This window comes from Loa loa, assembly GCF_000183805.2.
Source record: "Loa loa unplaced genomic scaffold supercont3.165, whole genome shotgun sequence".
NCBI classification, from domain to species: domain Eukaryota; kingdom Metazoa; phylum Nematoda; class Chromadorea; order Rhabditida; family Onchocercidae; genus Loa; species Loa loa.
This window is the reverse complement of record NW_018108345.1, coordinates 89,970-108,106: the sequence shown is the minus strand read 5'-3', so window position 1 is coordinate 108,106 and position 18,137 is coordinate 89,970. Positions and strand designations below refer to the sequence as shown.

The window sequence follows — 18,137 nt, the reverse complement described above, 5'->3', positions numbered from 1 at the left end:
GAAAGTGTAATAATATTTCATGAACCTTTTCACTTCTACGAAATTCCCATTATATACTTCTTCGAGTGTAACCCATAAGTCCATAACCACATCAGCACCACGAAGTGTTCCTTCTTCATGTTTGCTGTGAAAGAAATCGCCAAAGAATGAAGAAAATGGATCATGGAAACTTCCACTATCACCACCACCTGCACTTTTCAAACCCTCTTCACCGTGAAGATTATAGATTTTCCTCTTCTCTTCATTGCTTAGAACCTATAAATAAGCTATTGAAAAATCATTCCACACTTAAATGTTTATTCATATGAATAATTATGTCACTATCAATTAGAATGTTATAATAATCAAAGAATTACTTTAGCCAAATGTAGGAATCAAAACTGAGGTATGTAAAAAGTAATACTAACCTCATAAGCAGCACCTATGTCCTGGAATTTTTCTTGTGCCAACGGATCATTATTTCGCTTATCGGGATGCAATTCTTTGGCCAGTTTTCGGTAAGCTTTCTTAATTTGGTTAAGACTTGCATCACGTGGCACATTTAAAATTCTGTAAAAATCTCGCCCAGCTGATACCAGTATTAGCTGGTGGAACAGATAGAGCGGTAAGAAGAAAAATGAGAAATCCATTGGCTCATTACCCGTTATCCGTAATATCCAAATAGTTATCGAGCTATTCTGTGAGGTAGACTAATGAACAATTATTACAACAGCATCGTTAACACCTGAAATTTGGTATATTGTACATATGTTGTACTCAAGTAATGAATCAACCACGAATATTTCCCATCTCGTATCCAATATAAAGCTCTAGAACAATATTCCTTGATCATTAGATCAAGCAAATCGGGGAAGAGTTTACACACGAGCGATACTAACTACCACCTTATCGAATTATCCCATTATCGTCCTGAAATATTATATCACAGTTCTTTATAATGCTTTATTTATAATATTTAAAATGTCACATGCATGTCAAAACTACTACATAATAAATGCATCCATCCTTCTTTTTTATTTTTTACTTTTTTTTTTGATGATACTTTATCTGTAATACTTGAAACGTTATATTTATGTCCAAACTAATAGAGAATGAATCCATCTATTTTAGATTCCATCCGTTTAAGGTATATATTCCGGAACAGTTATGTGAAATTTATGACGTACAACGATATGATAAATGACTGCATGATAAGTGCAACACAGAAGATTCAAAAACTTGAATTTAGAAACATATAGCCAAACAACATATAAGTGATCTCAATGATGCTTCTAAAAATTCTAATGTAAAATAATGACAGCAATTTTGAACGCTGAAAAATCCGGACTCCGAAAAATTCTACCATCCGATACATCTCCGAAAACGAACCACGTCAACCAGTAAACCGACATTTACTCGTCAGCATAGACAATATTTAACAGTATCACTGCTGTCCGTATAAAACTGTCGTAACGATTAACCTCCCATAGCTGTTTCGTTAGGTGGTGGGCAGTTGTGACTTCCTTAATTTTGAATGATATTTTTGCAGTATAATTTAATTTACATTACAAAGTATCCTGTAGGTAGCATAGCAGAAATTAGAATTTTGTTTTTGTATTTCTAGGATTCCTTAGATTTTTATCCCGAGGTATCGTGATAATTTTTAGGCCCGAGAATAAATGAGTAACATGGAATTTTGCAGATTTTTCGTCAGCATGCTCTGTATTGCACGCGTATATATTATTCCATCACTCAAACAATATTTAAATCTTTCATTTTGACTTATGTTAGAATGGTAATTATTCGTTGTAATTCAATGACCAAAAAGTAAAATAAATATAAATGGAAGTGTGCTTGTTTAACGATGATCCAGTAGGCGTAGCATAATGGGGTGTCCGTGAAAGGCACATAGGTTCCTTTGTGCTTGGGGGGATGGTGTGGAGTAGTTGTGTGTGGTGTTTCGAACTGTTGTGGTGCCTTGTTTATTGCTAGACGGTTGATAATTAATTGTTGAGTAATAATTACATGGATACGTATTTATGCACGCTCATGCTTACTTATATTTATACATGCTCATACTCAGGTTATTAGTGACGAGCGATAAGTAATAAGCGATGAGGATAAGATTTGATAACATACAAGAAATATTATGTAAATCATTACTGTGTTACTTTTACTGTCAAGGTAAATGAGTGATTTTGGTCGTGATATCCCAGATGATAGTCTAAGATTGGTGAAACGAGAGTGATAAATGGTTTCTGTTATGTTATTGCTATATATTTGGCTGAATGATAAATGAGGAGTAACTAACTTTAATATGCATGAACATTGCATGAGCCATGGAAATGTTAAGCGCTGGTAGCTGATTTTGGTTATAGTGGTGATGAGATTAGAAAATATTTAGTAGTTTTATACATTATAATATCTTGATTTAATTGATGAGTCGGGATTACCAAGCAATTTGTAACAGTATGCTTGTGTAAATTACTTTGTGAAATTGCCAAGTGATGCATGATAAGCATTAAATGCTAGGTAATTAATAAGAGCTTTCATTAATTGAACTGCCGTATAAGACTTTGGAATAAGTGACAGATAATCAATACTAAGTAATTTACAGGAATATCTAATACACATTGTTAATTGAAAATATATTGTCCCTTATTGCTTATAAGCAACATTTATTGCATCTGTAAATGATTAATAACTAGGCTTCCGGACTTTCCCCAAGTTGTATTTCAGGTTTGCATAATTGATGCATACTTGTAAAATTAAGTCGTTTATACAGTTACCGTCAAAATTATCTCTTATTCGGAGCAGCTCAGTCAATAATGTTCCTGTATTTTTTTTAGAAAAAACGGGTTACTGTTTCATATTGAAGGGAATGGTGGCGGCAGATCCGATATTAGATGAGAATGTTCTGGAGGAACCATCCTTTTCAGACAGCGAGTATGGCTTTAGAGACAGCGCAACTGATGAAGGTATACCATAATTTTTCTGTTTGTAGAGAAAGGATTTCACGAAAATGCTTTTTTTTGAATAGATTGGGAGGGGAGATTCATTTTGTATCTCCCAAATTTTTTTATTCCTCGGTTGCTTTAATACAGTTCATTGCATGCTGGTGAAACACCTGAACGATCATTTCTTTCAATTTCATCATATATAAATTGTGGTTGTGTTTTGGAAGATAGAGAATATGTGGGTCGATATGGACAGATCAGCGTTAGGTCGAACACCGTACTACCTATCGCTATATATATATATTTCTAAAAAAACATCGGTTGGCTTTAATATTTATTTGAAATAAGAATTGGAAAATATTTCGGAAATTTTCAGAATTAGTTGGCGATGTGTTGCGAAAAAAACCGTCTTTGAGTGAATACGACCACTGTTGCATAATAGTCTCCGGCATACCGATAGTTGATGAAAATCGTTTACCGAAGTTGAAGAGTGTACTCGGGAAAATTTTTGGTCGGATCCATCCACAGTTCAATGATTTCTATCCGGTGGATGATAATGGCTCTACAAAGGCATGTTATAATGCAAATATTTACTCAGTTCGGTTTGGCAGGGAAAACCGAACCGATATTAATTTTTAAAAATGATAAATTCTATATGAAATCACGATATAAGGGCACGGTTGTTGTAACAACTAAATAATGTGTTATGTTGAATGGTTGATATTCTTCGATTAATGGTATAAGTCCATGCTTGATATATTAGTTTTTCTTTTTTTTTGTAATTAAGGGATCATAGTACAAACCGCCTACACGATTGATTCTAATCCGCTTCGTATTAGGTGGGCAATATAAAAATGCTGTGATGATTTGAACTAATTCTCAGTACAATTTTATTCTCTATACAAGTTATATGCAAAAATTAATCCCCCATACAAATTATAATTGGTGATAGGCGCATTGATGAATATGAAATCTCTTAAAAATATGTAGAGGAAAATTGTCAAATGATTCAGTATAGGTCATTTGAAACCTAAATTCTACTGCATAATTTTTGATTACCTCAAAGTATTGTGTACATTGTAGGGCTACTGCTTTGTGGAATACCCTGGCAGCGAGATAGCAGAGAATGCTACAGCAATATTGCATGGTTATCTGCTGGACAAAAATCACACATTTTCGGCCAATCTATTTAATGATTTGAATAAATTCGAGAAACCGGATGAAAATTGGAGACCACCAGAAGCACGACCATACAACAATATCGTATGTTTTTGTGATTTTTCCCGGTTTATTTGTATGGGAATATATTCGATGATTTATGGTTCAAATATGAATTTTTAGCTATGCAAATGGAATGCTTTTTTAGGGTGATTTATGGTCTTGGTTGCAAAATGAGAAATGTTACGATCAGTTCGCTGTTCATTATGAGCGTGATGCACAAGGTTCTAAATATGGCTCGACATCACCGTTTGTCGGAGTTTACGAATACCGGAAAGGACAAGATCCTGTGCCTGTCACGGAACGACAAGTATGTTTTAAACAATTCTGCTTTTTTTATTATCAAAAATGAAGGAAACCTAGGTTCTGTTCGATCGTCGATTAAGTTTCAATCAAAACTATCCGTCATTGCTGAAATAATTGATTAATTGGTATTCATAGAAATAATTGATAGTGAAACGAATCAACTGGTATGTCTGATGCTATTAATGGGAGCAAAGTACTTTTCAGTACTGGACCGAGACAGTGTTCAGGTGGTCTCCTAATGGTACTTTCTTTGTAAGTGTTCATCGTATGGGTATCGCGTTATGGGCAGGGGCTAACTTTGAGCGTTTTGCTCGTTATCCGCATGAAAATGTTGTGATGCTTGATTTTTCACCGTGTGAAAGGTATGCGTTGAAAGTTTTTTCGAACACTTAATGTTAAAAAAGTGGGCACATTACTAGTTGGTGATCGAAAAAAATTTGCAATGGACTGTTCATTTGGCTTCTTTCTATAAGAGGAATTGTTGTTTAATACCGGCACATATAATTCACTTCTGTCAGTGACAATATGATAGTGATTGTGATCTGAGTTTTTGCAACTGTAATGTTAGGAAGGATGATTGTATCTTTGATTTAGGTTACAAAAACGTAAGAAGAACATGAAAATGATAAATGAGGATGGCAGTAAACATTTTTTACAGATTTCTTGTTACGTACTCATTACCAGAAAATCGATGGGCTGATGATACTAATTCTTTGCGTATATTTGATACTATGACTGGAGAAATGCGACGTGGTTTTTCATTGCTTACCCAAGAAGGATCCAATGAATTACCCTGCTGGCCATATTTTCAGTATATTTTAATGATATTGACACTTTTTATATGCGTATTTTTCGTATTACTTTTTTGACTCAAGTGAATTTATTTTTAATACGATTTCTCAGCATGTTGACGCATTCACCACTATAAAATAGATCACAAAGTATTCACCCTGAAATAAGCCGTAATATATTGAACTTGCTTCTTAGCAAATGGTATTCGATCTGCCTATAACAGTTTGCTTACGATTGATTAATTGTAACTATCATCGAAAAGAACAAATGTCACTATAAAATGAGGAAAGCTATATTTGTTTTTTATAGATGGTCAGCAGATACTCGATCTTTAGGACCGAATGAAACATATCTGGCTTGTCCAGAAGCGAATGGATTTGTGGCATGTCCGAAACCCGGTGGTAATGGAATCAATGTATATGAGACGAAGAGTTTTACCTTATTAGACAAGAAGCATGTAGTAATTGAGGGTTTACGAACTTTCCGTTGGTCACCAACACGCCCCATTATTGCATATTATTGTGACGAACGTGTAAGTATTCATTTTCTTCTGTTAAGAGGACATGATAATTTCACACTGATTTATTGTTGTTTCATAACGATAAGACTGTTTTTGACAAAAGGAATATTAAGACATCAGATAATGCACCAGCGGAAATTGGTTTGATGGAAATTCCATCAAAAAAGAAACTTCGTGCGCAACGAATATTTTCTGTATCGGAAGCAGAACTGTTTTGGAATAAAAATGGTGATCGATTAGCTGCACATACAGAACGTTATCAGAAGAAAAATATCAAGACATCTGCAAGTGGAGCTGTAGAGGAAATTAAGTATACGGTACGTGAATGTTGTTATAAAATCCTTATTTTTCAACATTTAGTTTTTATCTGAGAATTTCAGCTTAAACATATAAAGTTGAATATGTTACTTTGGAACACATCTTTTTCTTTAGATGTTAATTATTTATCTTTTCCATGCTATCCATAGTTGGTAATTGGGCAGTGAGATGCCATAACTTTAGAGGTATGATGACAAAATTAGGTGGAAGCCCTTAAGGCCTTGAGGTTCTTAAAAACCTGGTACACCCGTAGAAGTGAACTACCTTGTATGAATCAAAAATAATTTAAACATATCGCTTTATTTATGACCCACTATTATTTACAGAACCCGACTTCACACATAGAAATTTTCGATGCACGAGGGAAAGACATCTCCGTGCTTTCAATGCCTCTCTCTGAATCATTTATAGCATTTGATTGGGAACCATCCGGTAAAATATTTTTCTTTTTGTTTCTACAACTATCAAAAATCTGAAATGAAGTAATTATGTAGCAGAGTAGTGTGCATGTGGTATATTTTATATATATATATATATATATATTGATGAAAGAGAAATTGTGATTTGGTGCATTGTGCTAGATCGTTATGGTAGGAAGGTTTTAAAATATAGCTTAAGTGCAGTTGTTGTTAGCCGTCTTTGACAAACATTTTGAAACTGCTGAATACTTCTGAATGATCTTTGCTTCAGGTGACAAATTTTGCGTGCTTGTCGGATCACAACATAAATCTACTCCTCTTATATATTACTTGGATACGACCAAGCATGCGCCTCAACTTATATCGAAATTTGAACCGATGGAACGCTTCAGTGATGTTCTTTGGGCACCAGCAGGTGGTTGGCTGGTCGTTTTTTCTGCTGGTACGGCATCCGGCAATATAATGTTTATTGACAGCAACGGAACGCGACCGACTCGAACCAATTTAGTCGAATATCCAGGCTTTAATAAGGTTAATCTTCTAGCATATAAAAAGCCTTTTTTTCTGGGAAATTGTCAAGGATGACGGAAGGTGTAAGAATTTCTCCTTGAAGTAGAACATGATTCGATATAAAGGGGAAGGAGGGACTGCAGGCCTTCACAGTATTAATCTTGAATTTCAGGGAAGCTGGGATCCTACAGGACGGTATTTTACAGCAGCATGTACAATTGGTGGTGGGAAAGGTGATACTGGTTATCGTATCTATACTTTCCAAGGAAGAGAATTGTACAGAAAGCCATTGGACCGACTAATGCAATTCAAATGGCGACCACGTTTGTCGGTTAAACTGCCTGATGAAACTATTAAGGTGGCTTTAAACCTTCTTTTTTGACGGGGAAAAATATGTTTAGATGAGTTTCTACTGGCCGGGTAGATAACAAGTAGCGCCGTAAAGACTGCCGTTGGTTATACTATTTCAATTTGATTTGATAGAACCGTGTTACAGCTAATGCGTCCCAAATCTTTTCCATGATTCGTTCATATCAGCACTGTAAAATAGTATTAGTGAAAGTGGTAATTGCTTTGCAGATGATTAGGAAGAATTTGAAAACTACATCAGCTAAATTTGAAGAAGAAGATAAAATGGAACGTGGTAGAGCAACCAAGGTTTGCATTTGCTCTTTATCATCTATACTTGTAACTTTCATTCCTTGAACCGGTTCGATTGTGATATGCATATATTCAGGAAGTGAGTGAAAAACGCAAGAAAATTATGGCCGATTTTGTCCAGATCCGTAACGCTTGCACGAAGAAATTGGCAGAAGAAGCAGAGTTACGCTTACAGCTGAGAGGTTTTTCTTTCTAAATGGTTTACATGCTGATTTTGTTGCTGGAACTTGTGCGAGAAGTTTTGGATACTTCGATTGTAGACAGAAATTATAAATAAATTATAAAGACGCAAAAGGCATAATGACTTTTATTTCTCTTTTAACAATGTGACGCCTCCTTCTGCTTTTACTTTGAGTGGGACAAATCAAAATGTTCTTATTGCAGGTGGCTTAGATGCAGTGAAAGCAGATAATGAAGACTTGGTGGAAGAAACTATTACGGTGCCTTTAACTACAGAAAAAGTGAAACTACAAGAAGTAACAGTACCCGAGGAGTAGAAAGTTATAGGATATTTATTTTTCACCGGAAAAGGAGTTACACTTTCTGATTCCTTTTTTCTTTTTCTGCGCCCTGCTGAGTGTCCTCGTTTTCCTACTATTGTCCTTAAATAATGTTATCAAGTTCCCCTGCTTTCCCTAATTATTTCTCTGTTGTGTTTGTAGTCTGTGGTATTTCAGTGGTACCCAGTCTTGTTACAATCATTGGTTATTATGATTTGTGCATACCACCACGTCTAAGGTACATAAAGCAATGCTTTTGAGCTGGATCTGTTGTGATATGACTTTCCTGTGCGGTTTGTCTTTATGAGCCTATGTCTGTTATGTTCTGTTTTCAGTATTGCTGACAGTTTGTTTTGTTTGCTGTTCCTTGTTATGGGTAATAAAAAGGAATGATCTTAGACGTTAATTCTCAGTTAAGATATCGCAGTGAGAACCAAGAACCAGAGCTATGAAGAGTTCGTATAAAAAGTAACAGGCAAACCAAGGACGCCATCTCAAACGCTTCGTCCATACGTGTGCAATATAAAGGTAATTGAGAAAGATTTCCGTATTGCTCCACTTTTTTTTCTCCGGAAAGGATAACTAGACGATTATTCGTTATGCGCTTGACCGAAAATGTAGTGAACGCCATGAGGATCGGATAGACTGCCTAGCACGACCAAGCAATGCAGGATAGCTAGTGCGAAAAGACATATAAACACTGCCAAAAGATGACAGAATTAGTCAAGTAATAGAAACATAAACAGTTCGCTTGCATGGAATAGATTGAATAAAAGTTTGTGGAAAAGATGAAGGAGAAAACAAGTTCTTTCAAATCGACCATCGTAATTGGAATACTTGCAGGCGAAAATGAAAATCAGGGAAGACATTCATTCCATCTTTCCACTTCTCACTACCATACTTAATGTTGAGGAGAAAATCAAGCGTGATAGTAAAATTTATTTACATAACATATAAAGGCACACAGAAGCAGTGGTGCAAGAGAGTGTTTGAAATTTTTGTTCAGATGAAAATCTGGAAATTACTTTCTGCATTCGATAAGTCTTTTCCGTGTTACCAAAATATGGCAGCTTACAATGAATCAAATGATACCACTGCTTAAACAACAAGATTCAACATAAGATTTCACGAACTAGTTTTGGGAGATCACATGAGCAAATAGCTGATTGGTCATTAAATATTATTGCCTTGAAAAGGATGCAATGCGTTCGAAATATCGCTCCACGCAGTCCTTCAGCTCTTTTGCGTCCTGAAATTAAAAAATGAAACTATTAGCAACGTGACACTTGCGCACTGTCTCACAGTTAACGATTCCTTTCCTTACAAAAGCTCTATCTTCATACACTCCACCTCTTCCTATCCATACAAACCGGACATAGTCCTTTTCTGCTACCACGTCCAAATTAATGGCTTCATCTTCGCATTACTTGAATCAATGTGGCACATTTTTAAGACCCACCAACTTCGTTGAAAGCACTAAACAAGACTAAGTCCCCTTCAGATAATGTAAAATCAAAATTCCGTACTAACAAAAAAAAGTATGAAATAAAGAATTCCAAGGAATTTAAAAAACGTGTAGCATACTTCTGTTAAAGTTGCATCATCTCTTTTACTAATTAACCATAATACCCAATCGATTTCTGTAGCAGGTATTGAACAGTGTGAATTTCGAGATGTTATTTTTTTCGTTTCCAAAATTATCTTCTTTTTAAGTGTTTCACAGGCTAGATGAAGATGATCAAACATTATTAACAGGTAAGCATACTGCGCTGGACACCGATCCTGAAATATGGTACGAATTTTACGAACATAGTGTCGGACACAGTAAATATTACATTGTGACATTTATAATAACCTGGCGCGATTTGTTACACCGCACATATAATTCACAATATGATACCTCATAGCAATTTGATAACCATGGAGGCATGTGCCACTGATGCTGAAGAAACACAAAGGTTACTGTCCACAATATCTTGAAATCTTCTGGACACCTCCGCATGGCTACTTCCACATACCCTCGCAAAATTGCCCAATGTCGTTCTCGTAAACTAAAAATGCTGATTTCGAAGTCAACTGCGCAAGATACTTTAGGAAAACTATAAGAAAGTTTAACCAATAAATAATAAGTTGGATGAACCTGGGTATTTTCTTCACGAACTTCCGATTTTTGGCCACCCACCATGGTTCACACTTCGGTGGTCTTGCATCCAGATGAATACATTCCACAGTAACCGATTTTAACAGTGGATATGGTTTCAGGTCGAAAACCCTGAAAGATATGACCGATTTAACTCAAACGACATATACGTGCTGCTACTACAGAAGATAAAATAATGAAACAACAAATTATTACTTGCTTATTTCCCAGGCGTGATCAAAGAGTTTTTTCTGAATAAGTTGCTCAAAAATTTCTTCAAGTTTAATAGGTGGAGGGATCGATTTCTTCTCTTTCGGATCGTAATTCGCATCGAATAATACCAATCGAGCTGATGATAACAGCGCCCTCTAGAATCATGAAAACAATTTGTGATATTTTTCTTTCACTTTTTTACGATACCTGTAAACAGTCTCTGTAACCTTCCCATACGCATAAATTAAGGAATTATACATGGAGAACCTTCGAAATATCGTCTAGTGTCCAGATGACGAGAGCATTTTTGCCCATTTTACGCTCAACCTTCTGCACCTGTTCATCTGCTTTTTCGATTTGTTCCGTTGGATTTTTGCTCTTTTCCTTTAAAAAAAAATGTTTTAGAGTAGAATTTCTGATAATTCCAAAACTTTCATTTTAAATCGCTTTCTTTTTAATAAACGGCATCTGACTTTCCTGCAAATATTTTCTATAAAATTAATTAAACATAAGGATTAAATCCAAGCTACCAAAAGATACCAGTGATGCTGGGAGTATGAGGAACTGATCAGCTTCTGGTAGCAATGAAAGCAAACTGACAACAATGCTAAGAGCACGACTACGACGAGATAATACGTTTCGATTCTGTAATTCCGACTGCAAACGACATGAATATTCGAGCATTGTTAGTGCTGCTGCAAAAATTATAGCTGTGTAAGAAGAAATGGTCGCAGGAAAATTTATCATCATAAAGTGAAATATAAGCGGTTGTGGGACAGGTCAGTTCCCTAATCTGGGGAACAATATTCATGAGCGAGACCATTCAGGCTTCCAGTGTTGCATAAGTGGTGTTCAATACGGCTCTGCATTAGTCGCTTGAAAGAAACTCATGATGTCAATCATCACATTAATCTGATCATCAGTCATAGCCTTGACTGATAATTTTACCTCGTTGAAAGAGATCTCGTTTAACATGAAATGCATAGATCAGTTCGTAGAAATAGCCTTCTTTACTGACATCTGAAGTACGAGCATCCGCTTTCAATATATTGACCACCTTAAACAATTAGAAATGATTAAGAATAATGCAAATTATCACCAAACAGGAAGCAGTAATCTAATTCAGTTTCGAAGACTACTGCTTCCTGAGTTTAATATTTGTTCCCCTTAAAAATCAGAACTGTGTTGCCCTTTGTCGAATATTAATAAAACAATTTCCTCCCTTTCATTCTTCATTTCTCCTTATCTCTTCTAGGAACGATCCTAAGCTCCAGTAACATTTTTTCAACAGAAAAAAATATACAATACACAGACCTGTTGTTCCATATTTCCATAATTTAAATCGACAATCACTTTATTCTTCCCTTGCTCAATTAATTTCGCGATAAGTTCTCTTAGACATATCCGACGATTTTCCGGAACCGGATTAGCGAGAAGAGTATTGAGGGCATCATCATACCGCTCCGTAATCAGTTCGAATTTAAAAAGAGACGTATACAATCCGGGCTAAAATAAGAAATATTGTAAAACTATGTCGGAATAAAAACAAATCTTTTATGGTTTTTTTCGAAAACTTTTTTTTCAAAGATTCTAAAGAGAATATAATACCAAAACTCTAGTGTGTAAGTGCTTGGTTTGCAGTGCTTCTTTCAAGGCACGTCTTGACAAGTAAACTAGCTGCTCGTGAAAACCGTGTACTTCCATGGCAGCCATGATCTGAAATACATTTGTTAATGTGTCTTAATTTCGAATGGCTGACTAAAAATGTATTACTTGTTCATTTAGAACTTGACATAATTGGCAGGCACTATTTTGTTAAGTCACCACGTTGATGTTTAAATTTACCTTTAACAGATATTGCAATTCACTGTATGGCTCATCCGGAACATTACCATCGGGAGAAAGTACCCTATTAAGCGCTTCATCTTCGCGATTGATACCTTCTAGTGCATCCAAGAATGACTGCAATGCCTGCAAATAACTGCTGCTTGGATGGAGAAAACTAAGTTTAAAAACCAAACAGCGGAATCTTGCATGATGAAAACTACCTTTTCTGGATCTCCTAAACCAGCAAATGCATAGCCTTCGAAAAACCGAAAAGCAGCACATAGTTCTGTTATATAAGGCTCGTTCAATTGACAGTATGCCTGGAAAAGATAAAGCTAGCCGATTCACATATCCAACTGTTTATTAAATTAAAAAGAAAAGAAAAATAGACGAACCTGCAGTGCAGAATACTGATGATAGTTGGCCAAAAACCTGGCCAATACCATAGCCGTATTTTCTGGCCATAGAACAATCACAGCGTCATTAACGATCCTATTAATAAATTGCGAGTATGCTGATGTTGACTGTTTAAGAGGCGATACACAAGGAATCTTTTCAGCATCAATATCAGCTTTGCCTTCCCGAGTTTCTTCTTCATCCTCTTCCGTATCTTCTTCCTCACCCACTAATTCCTTAAGAAATCATCAACTGATAAATCTTCATAACCTCTAAAATTTCATATTGCCAAAATGTCCGATTAAATTACGACCGTCCCGGATCATTTAAGCCCAGATATCACATAACTGCATTATAGAGTCCTGAGTTTTCGAACTCCTGAAGCATGATTGGCCAAATCCCTTTGATTCTACTCGACGGTTATTCACTTCGTGATAAAGGATTCAATTCGAGCTATACGAGAAAACGATCATATCAAAGGAAAATGATATACCTTATCCTGTGAATAACCGAGTATGGTTGGGATGCCAGGACTAGCGAAGAAACCATCTGCTAGGTTTATTTCGTTGTAGTGATCACTGTAATTGACCATCTTTATTATTTAAACTATCTGTTATTCATATCTACTACTGCTTTGACTTCAACCATCTTTTACATCGAAATCACCAAACTGAATGAGGCATATATTAGAAATATCAGAAAAATAAACACTTACATAGAAATTCGCAGTTTCATTGTCTGTGATAAGATGCTAAATTGTCGATTCATATCATGAAGTGATTTTTCGTGAGTATTAACTGTAAGCCCCCATCTGGCATCTAGTGGTATTCCCTCCTGAATATAATATGTATTACTGTTATGCTATGAGTTTGGTGACTTAAGTACATAAATTTAATTAAATAACTTGAAAGAAAATGAAAAGCCATTACATTCTGAGAAGAGTGGAGAGTTTTTACTAATTCCATTAGAGCGATAAAGCATTGGCTAAGGGCTAATCTGTCATCAATTAAACGTCCGAAGTGGGTGGCCAACAAGCCAACTGTGAACGATCCATGAAATGGTGTTCCGTCTGCTGCTAAAACAAAACACCTACGCAGTTAACAGATAGATTGCTAAAAACAAAGTTATTAATTTTTATCAAAGTAGGTGCACTAATTTTCCATCGCAAGCTTGTGAGATCTATACGCGGCTACATCATATATGCAGTTGCGGCATTCAGTATTAACAGAAGATGCTCCACGCTTTGTAGAATGATCGAACAATTTCATTAGTTCTGATGCCAACAAATAACACACCGTCTAAATCAAACTCATCGACGGGTCTTAATTCGGTAAACTTCATGATTGCATCCTCGAAAATATGTGAAACGGTTGGAAATGCATTTACGAACTGCTCACTTTCTTCTATACTTATTGCACTGGTAACCTACAAAATGTGTTCAATTCAATACATTTTATGATGACCAAATAATGTATAAACTTGGAATATTATAAGTTTATCCAAATATTAATGGAGAATTCATGGATCTTCATGGATGTATTCACAGTTCAACGTACAGAACCATGCTGTAGAAGAGAAAGTAGCATACTAGTCCTCCTGCAGCAAATTTTGTAACAATATCCCAACATATTTTCACATTCTTTTCATCATTCCCAATCAAATGTTCGAACCAGCGAAGCTGCTCATCGCCCGGACGACATACCGTAAAACGTCCCTGCAGTAACAAAACACTAATATGAGTAAACTCACAACGTTTACAGGGTATAGATCTGTTCCAACGTCCACATATCAAATAAGAATCAATGCTACCACCACATGAAGTTTGCTCCCTAACCGATCAAAATTTCTTCCTATTTCCAAAGTCGAATTTCAAGGGATAGTGGTGATGATAAAATTAACAAACAGCAAAAAAAACAACCATACTTGTTGTATCGTACCATACAAGCCAAGTGGAACAGAGTGCCAGAGACCTAGTGAAAGGCATTCATTTTGTATCAATTCATTGCACATCCTTGTGAGAGCTGTCCAGAATCGCTCTTGTCCTGCTTGATTAGGCGGTATTGTAGCCAAAAGTGAACGATCCTCTCGAGTAACATAATGTTGATCGAACTGTAATAGTTACATATAATTCGTTTCTCCAACGTACTACAACATGCACTGTAAAATATATATAATCTACGTACTATAAAAAGTTTTCTATAAAATATTTTTAAATCCTTTTCTATAAAACAATAATCGATCCCCAACAATAAAATGCATTACCAGTTAATTTTAGGATTTATAGAATACTCTTCCGCATAAAATTTGGTAAAGAATTGAAGTACCTCTGCTGAGCTGCAGTATTTTTCCGCTGCTTCTCTTAACATTCGCCAATCGTGTCGTCTTGCTAAAAGTCCCCAATTGAAAGTTCCTTTTTTGCAAACTAACTGAAAATTATTATTACATGTTACTACATAAGCCGAAAAAAACACTGGCAGATTCCAGATTAGAAAAAAAAAAAATTTTAATTTTGGCCATAACACGGGCAGATTCTATGGATGAACCACATAAGATACTGAGTAGAAAAATAAGTGAAAGTTATTTTATAAGCATTTTACTACCTTTTAGATCCAAACAGAAATACCTGGAGTGAACGCAGAACAACGCCAAACGAATATCTGTTGGGATCGAAGATATATGATTTCTGTGCAGTAACTGACTGCTTTGGTTTGGCTTGCAATACACTCACCTGCGGATCACCACCGTGGATTTCATTTACTCCTCTCCAAGGAATTGTTAACACACCATTTAAACTAAAAGTTCCACGACATGAAAACAATTTTTACTATTTGACTGCGAGCTATCGAAATCAAATATAACACCATGTGTTTGGTTAGTGAATGACTTGTCGTGTGAGCGGAGTATAAATGCACAAGGAAGGATTTCGAAAATGATTCCATGCAAGAAAGAAACAAGTGCTTGGAAGTTCCAACAATATTAATGAAACTGACCAATCAATTGAAGCAGAGCGTAAACAATAGCGAATTCCATCCGAAACTTTACATAAACAAATAATATCCAAAATATCCTCTTGCATTGCACAAGTGAAATCCACTACTCCACTCTGAAACATTTTGAAACCCACTAGTGATTTCACTAGTAACTCACTAATCGCTAGTAACTCGGAGAACGAGAAAAACTGAATTTTTTTTCCGAAACAAAAGACATGAAACCCAGCAAACTTACGCACTTCTGTTTGGAAGCTGTTGATAAACGAGAAATACCCAACATGTTCTGGTAACAGATACGGATCAATTTTTCCCAACATGAACTATAATAATTACCACATAATCATATATGAATGAAAAAACTTAGAATGTTTGCAAAAGTGACTTATTACCTTCGCCGATCTTCGTATATCCTTCCACGCCACATTTTTTGTCCAGAAATGTGAGAACTGAATGCTTATATAGTGAGAGCCCGAGGACGATGCCCCAAAACATTTGTTTACACAAGTGCCGATTGGATAGAAATTGAACTAGTCTGTCTGCGGCTCTTCATAATTATTTTAGTATTACATTAGCTCACTAAATTTGAAAGTAACAAAGAATAACGAACCACGCAATGGTCATCAATTTGAAAAAGCACGACCACATAAAAGGAGTTCGCGTTAGAGCAAGTCTTTACCATTTCTGCAGTTACTGAAAAAAAAAAAAAAAGTAAGAACAGTAACTGAGCAGGAAAGCTTTCATATATATCATTTCTTATTTGAAGGTAAGTTTGAATCGTAATTACCATGCTCTCCATCGCCTCCATCGCTATTACGTATTATTATATCATATAAGTTCCCATCGTACTCTTTTTTACCATTCTATAATTCATAAGTAGATTACTTTTAGCCAACGTGAGAATTCTAACAGTATGCTCGATTTATGATTGATAAGCTTGCATTTTGGTAGGTTGTAATTAACCCTTTTGCCGGACAACCTATCCATCATTCATATATTTACAAATGACAACCTATCCATATATTTATAAATGACCGACTCATCCTAACTCTGTTATTGTTTAGCGTCGTGATTATGGATTCATAAAAAGTAAACAAACCACATAAACATGTAGCCTTTTGTCATCGAAAAGTACGTAAAAGAGAATGTCACGATGAACCACACATGATGCCAAGCTAACAACTAAGCTCAACTGATGGGCTGCCTTCATGACTCGCTGAAGCAATCCTTCGCCTCTTATTACTTTTTCATAACCTTCAAGAACTTCTCTGATACAGTTGTTATGATATATTCCTCATGAATAACTCCTATGAAAAAAAGAACCAAATACTTGGCAGAATAAAGTAAGGATTCGAAAATGATTCGAACAAACCTTGGCCTCTCTTTCCTGGTTCATGGCGCATTTGTACAAGAACAATCTGCCCATCACCCAATGAATAAATGGCAGATGTACCACCATCAGCCGTATGTATGATACTTGCACGACAAGCAGTTTTTGATGATGTTAGTTCGTAGCAATCGTAATTATATAGGAACGCTTGATCTTCTGATAGCTTCAGGACGGCTTCAGCCTGCAAACAATTAAGATTTCCATTTTCATTGCAGAACTGCTACATCATCTCAGACAACATTACGCAGCTCGTAATTTCTCCTCCTTTTTTCTTCTTTCCACTCTTACTGAAGGAAGTCTGTTTTTTTTTCCAAAACAAAAATACAAATGCACAAAAGAACAACTGAATGGAACTAGTAAATGTAACCTCGTTTCTCTTCTGAATCCCAATCTCGAAGTTAAATCGATAAAGAGCATTCTGCGTTGGTACTAATAATATCAGTTTGTTGTGCGTGAAAGAAAACTGCGTTCCAGGTATAACATTAGCTGGACTAAAATTGAAGCATAACGAAGCAAAATCGAAAGATCGTTCGACGCTTCGTTCTTCCAAAAGTAAAGCTGATCGATTTGATCGCCTGCAATATCTGATCAAATTTATTGGTTTAGGCTGCTGTTCGACCCGGTTTTCTAAGATCACAAATCATATTTGATCCGGGTTGCTCTTCGGTTCTAGTCTTCAAGAATAATTATAACCACTTCCCTTAGGAACTGCAACTCGTACTAATCCAACAAAGATTATCACAATTCAGCGTTGCTCTAAATACGATACAAAATGATAAAAAAAGAACTAAACAACTAGCCAAATGATGAAACGATCGATCATATTCGGTATGTCCCGAAAGTCGTACGATCCAACTGCAGGTTCAACTTCCTCATTGGTTAATGTATGCAGTTCTTCTTCTATTTCATAATATATTTTAAAATCACAATATATTTAAAAAAAAAAACCGAAAAGAAAGACAATAAAAAAAAAGGAAGCCAAAAAATATTTCGCAAGCATATTTG

At 35.7% G+C, this 18,137-nt stretch overlaps 3 protein-coding genes across 3 annotated transcripts in view; 1 reads left to right on the top strand and 2 right to left on the bottom strand.

Moving 5' to 3' along the window:
• Nucleotides 1-735, bottom strand: part of LOAG_17975 (DnaJ domain-containing protein) — a 3,530-nt gene extending 2,795 nt beyond the window's left edge. The window contains exon 1 of the mRNA XM_020450645.1: nt 408-735. Coding sequence (XP_020305651.1) covers nt 408-629 — 222 coding nt within the window. The 5' untranslated portion in view covers nt 630-735. The remainder of the gene's footprint in view (nt 1-407) is intronic.
• A 2,087-nt stretch (nt 736-2,822) lies between these two features.
• On the top strand, nt 2,823-8,580 carry LOAG_06233 (Eif3s9 protein). Its single transcript, XM_020447095.1, has 14 exons — nt 2,823-2,957; nt 3,313-3,506; nt 4,020-4,199; nt 4,303-4,464; nt 4,665-4,822; nt 5,119-5,271; nt 5,562-5,784; nt 5,886-6,089; nt 6,417-6,522; nt 6,781-7,040; nt 7,192-7,377; nt 7,599-7,676; nt 7,756-7,861; nt 8,064-8,580. The coding sequence occupies exons 1-14, from the start codon at nt 2,861-2,863 to the stop codon at nt 8,174-8,176; spliced, it is 2,220 nt and encodes a 739-aa protein (XP_020302640.1). The 5' UTR covers nt 2,823-2,860; the 3' UTR covers nt 8,177-8,580.
• Nucleotides 8,581-9,102: 522 nt separating this feature from the next.
• LOAG_06232 (hypothetical protein) overlaps nt 9,103-18,137 on the bottom strand; it is a gene marked incomplete at its 5' end in the record, with an annotated part of 10,065 nt that continues 1,030 nt past the window's right edge. Inside the window, 29 exons of the mRNA XM_020447094.1 lie at nt 9,103-9,428; nt 9,764-9,961; nt 10,080-10,230; nt 10,320-10,451; nt 10,536-10,687; nt 10,800-10,916; nt 11,073-11,227; nt 11,481-11,589; nt 11,847-12,038; nt 12,141-12,248; nt 12,378-12,503; nt 12,581-12,679; nt 12,755-12,991; nt 13,249-13,333; nt 13,471-13,589; nt 13,685-13,830; nt 14,051-14,180; nt 14,344-14,469; nt 14,679-14,864; nt 15,080-15,181; nt 15,379-15,547; nt 15,746-15,858; nt 15,985-16,065; nt 16,353-16,435; nt 16,530-16,605; nt 16,842-16,996; nt 17,115-17,313; nt 17,500-17,707; nt 17,933-18,032. Of these exons, the coding sequence (XP_020302639.1) occupies nt 9,360-9,428; nt 9,764-9,961; nt 10,080-10,230; nt 10,320-10,451; nt 10,536-10,687; nt 10,800-10,916; nt 11,073-11,227; nt 11,481-11,589; nt 11,847-12,038; nt 12,141-12,248; nt 12,378-12,503; nt 12,581-12,679; nt 12,755-12,991; nt 13,249-13,333; nt 13,471-13,589; nt 13,685-13,830; nt 14,051-14,180; nt 14,344-14,469; nt 14,679-14,864; nt 15,080-15,181; nt 15,379-15,547; nt 15,746-15,858; nt 15,985-16,065; nt 16,353-16,435; nt 16,530-16,605; nt 16,842-16,996; nt 17,115-17,313; nt 17,500-17,707; nt 17,933-18,032 (3,923 nt within the window). The 3' untranslated portion in view covers nt 9,103-9,359. The remainder of the gene's footprint in view (nt 9,429-9,763; nt 9,962-10,079; nt 10,231-10,319; nt 10,452-10,535; nt 10,688-10,799; nt 10,917-11,072; nt 11,228-11,480; nt 11,590-11,846; nt 12,039-12,140; nt 12,249-12,377; nt 12,504-12,580; nt 12,680-12,754; nt 12,992-13,248; nt 13,334-13,470; nt 13,590-13,684; nt 13,831-14,050; nt 14,181-14,343; nt 14,470-14,678; nt 14,865-15,079; nt 15,182-15,378; nt 15,548-15,745; nt 15,859-15,984; nt 16,066-16,352; nt 16,436-16,529; nt 16,606-16,841; nt 16,997-17,114; nt 17,314-17,499; nt 17,708-17,932; nt 18,033-18,137) is intronic.

Bases quoted from the DNA above. Each gene is read 5' to 3' on its own strand.
- LOAG_06233 (XM_020447095.1), top strand. From the start codon at position 2,861: ATGGTGGCGGCAGATCCGATATTAGATGAGAATGTTCTGGAGGAACCA. The intron at 4,465-4,664 runs GTATGTTTTAAA...AGTACTTTTCAG, and splicing joins TGCCTGTCACGGAACGACAA to TACTGGACCGAGACAGTGTT. The intron at 5,272-5,561 runs GTATATTTTAAT...TGTTTTTTATAG, and splicing joins CCCTGCTGGCCATATTTTCA to ATGGTCAGCAGATACTCGAT.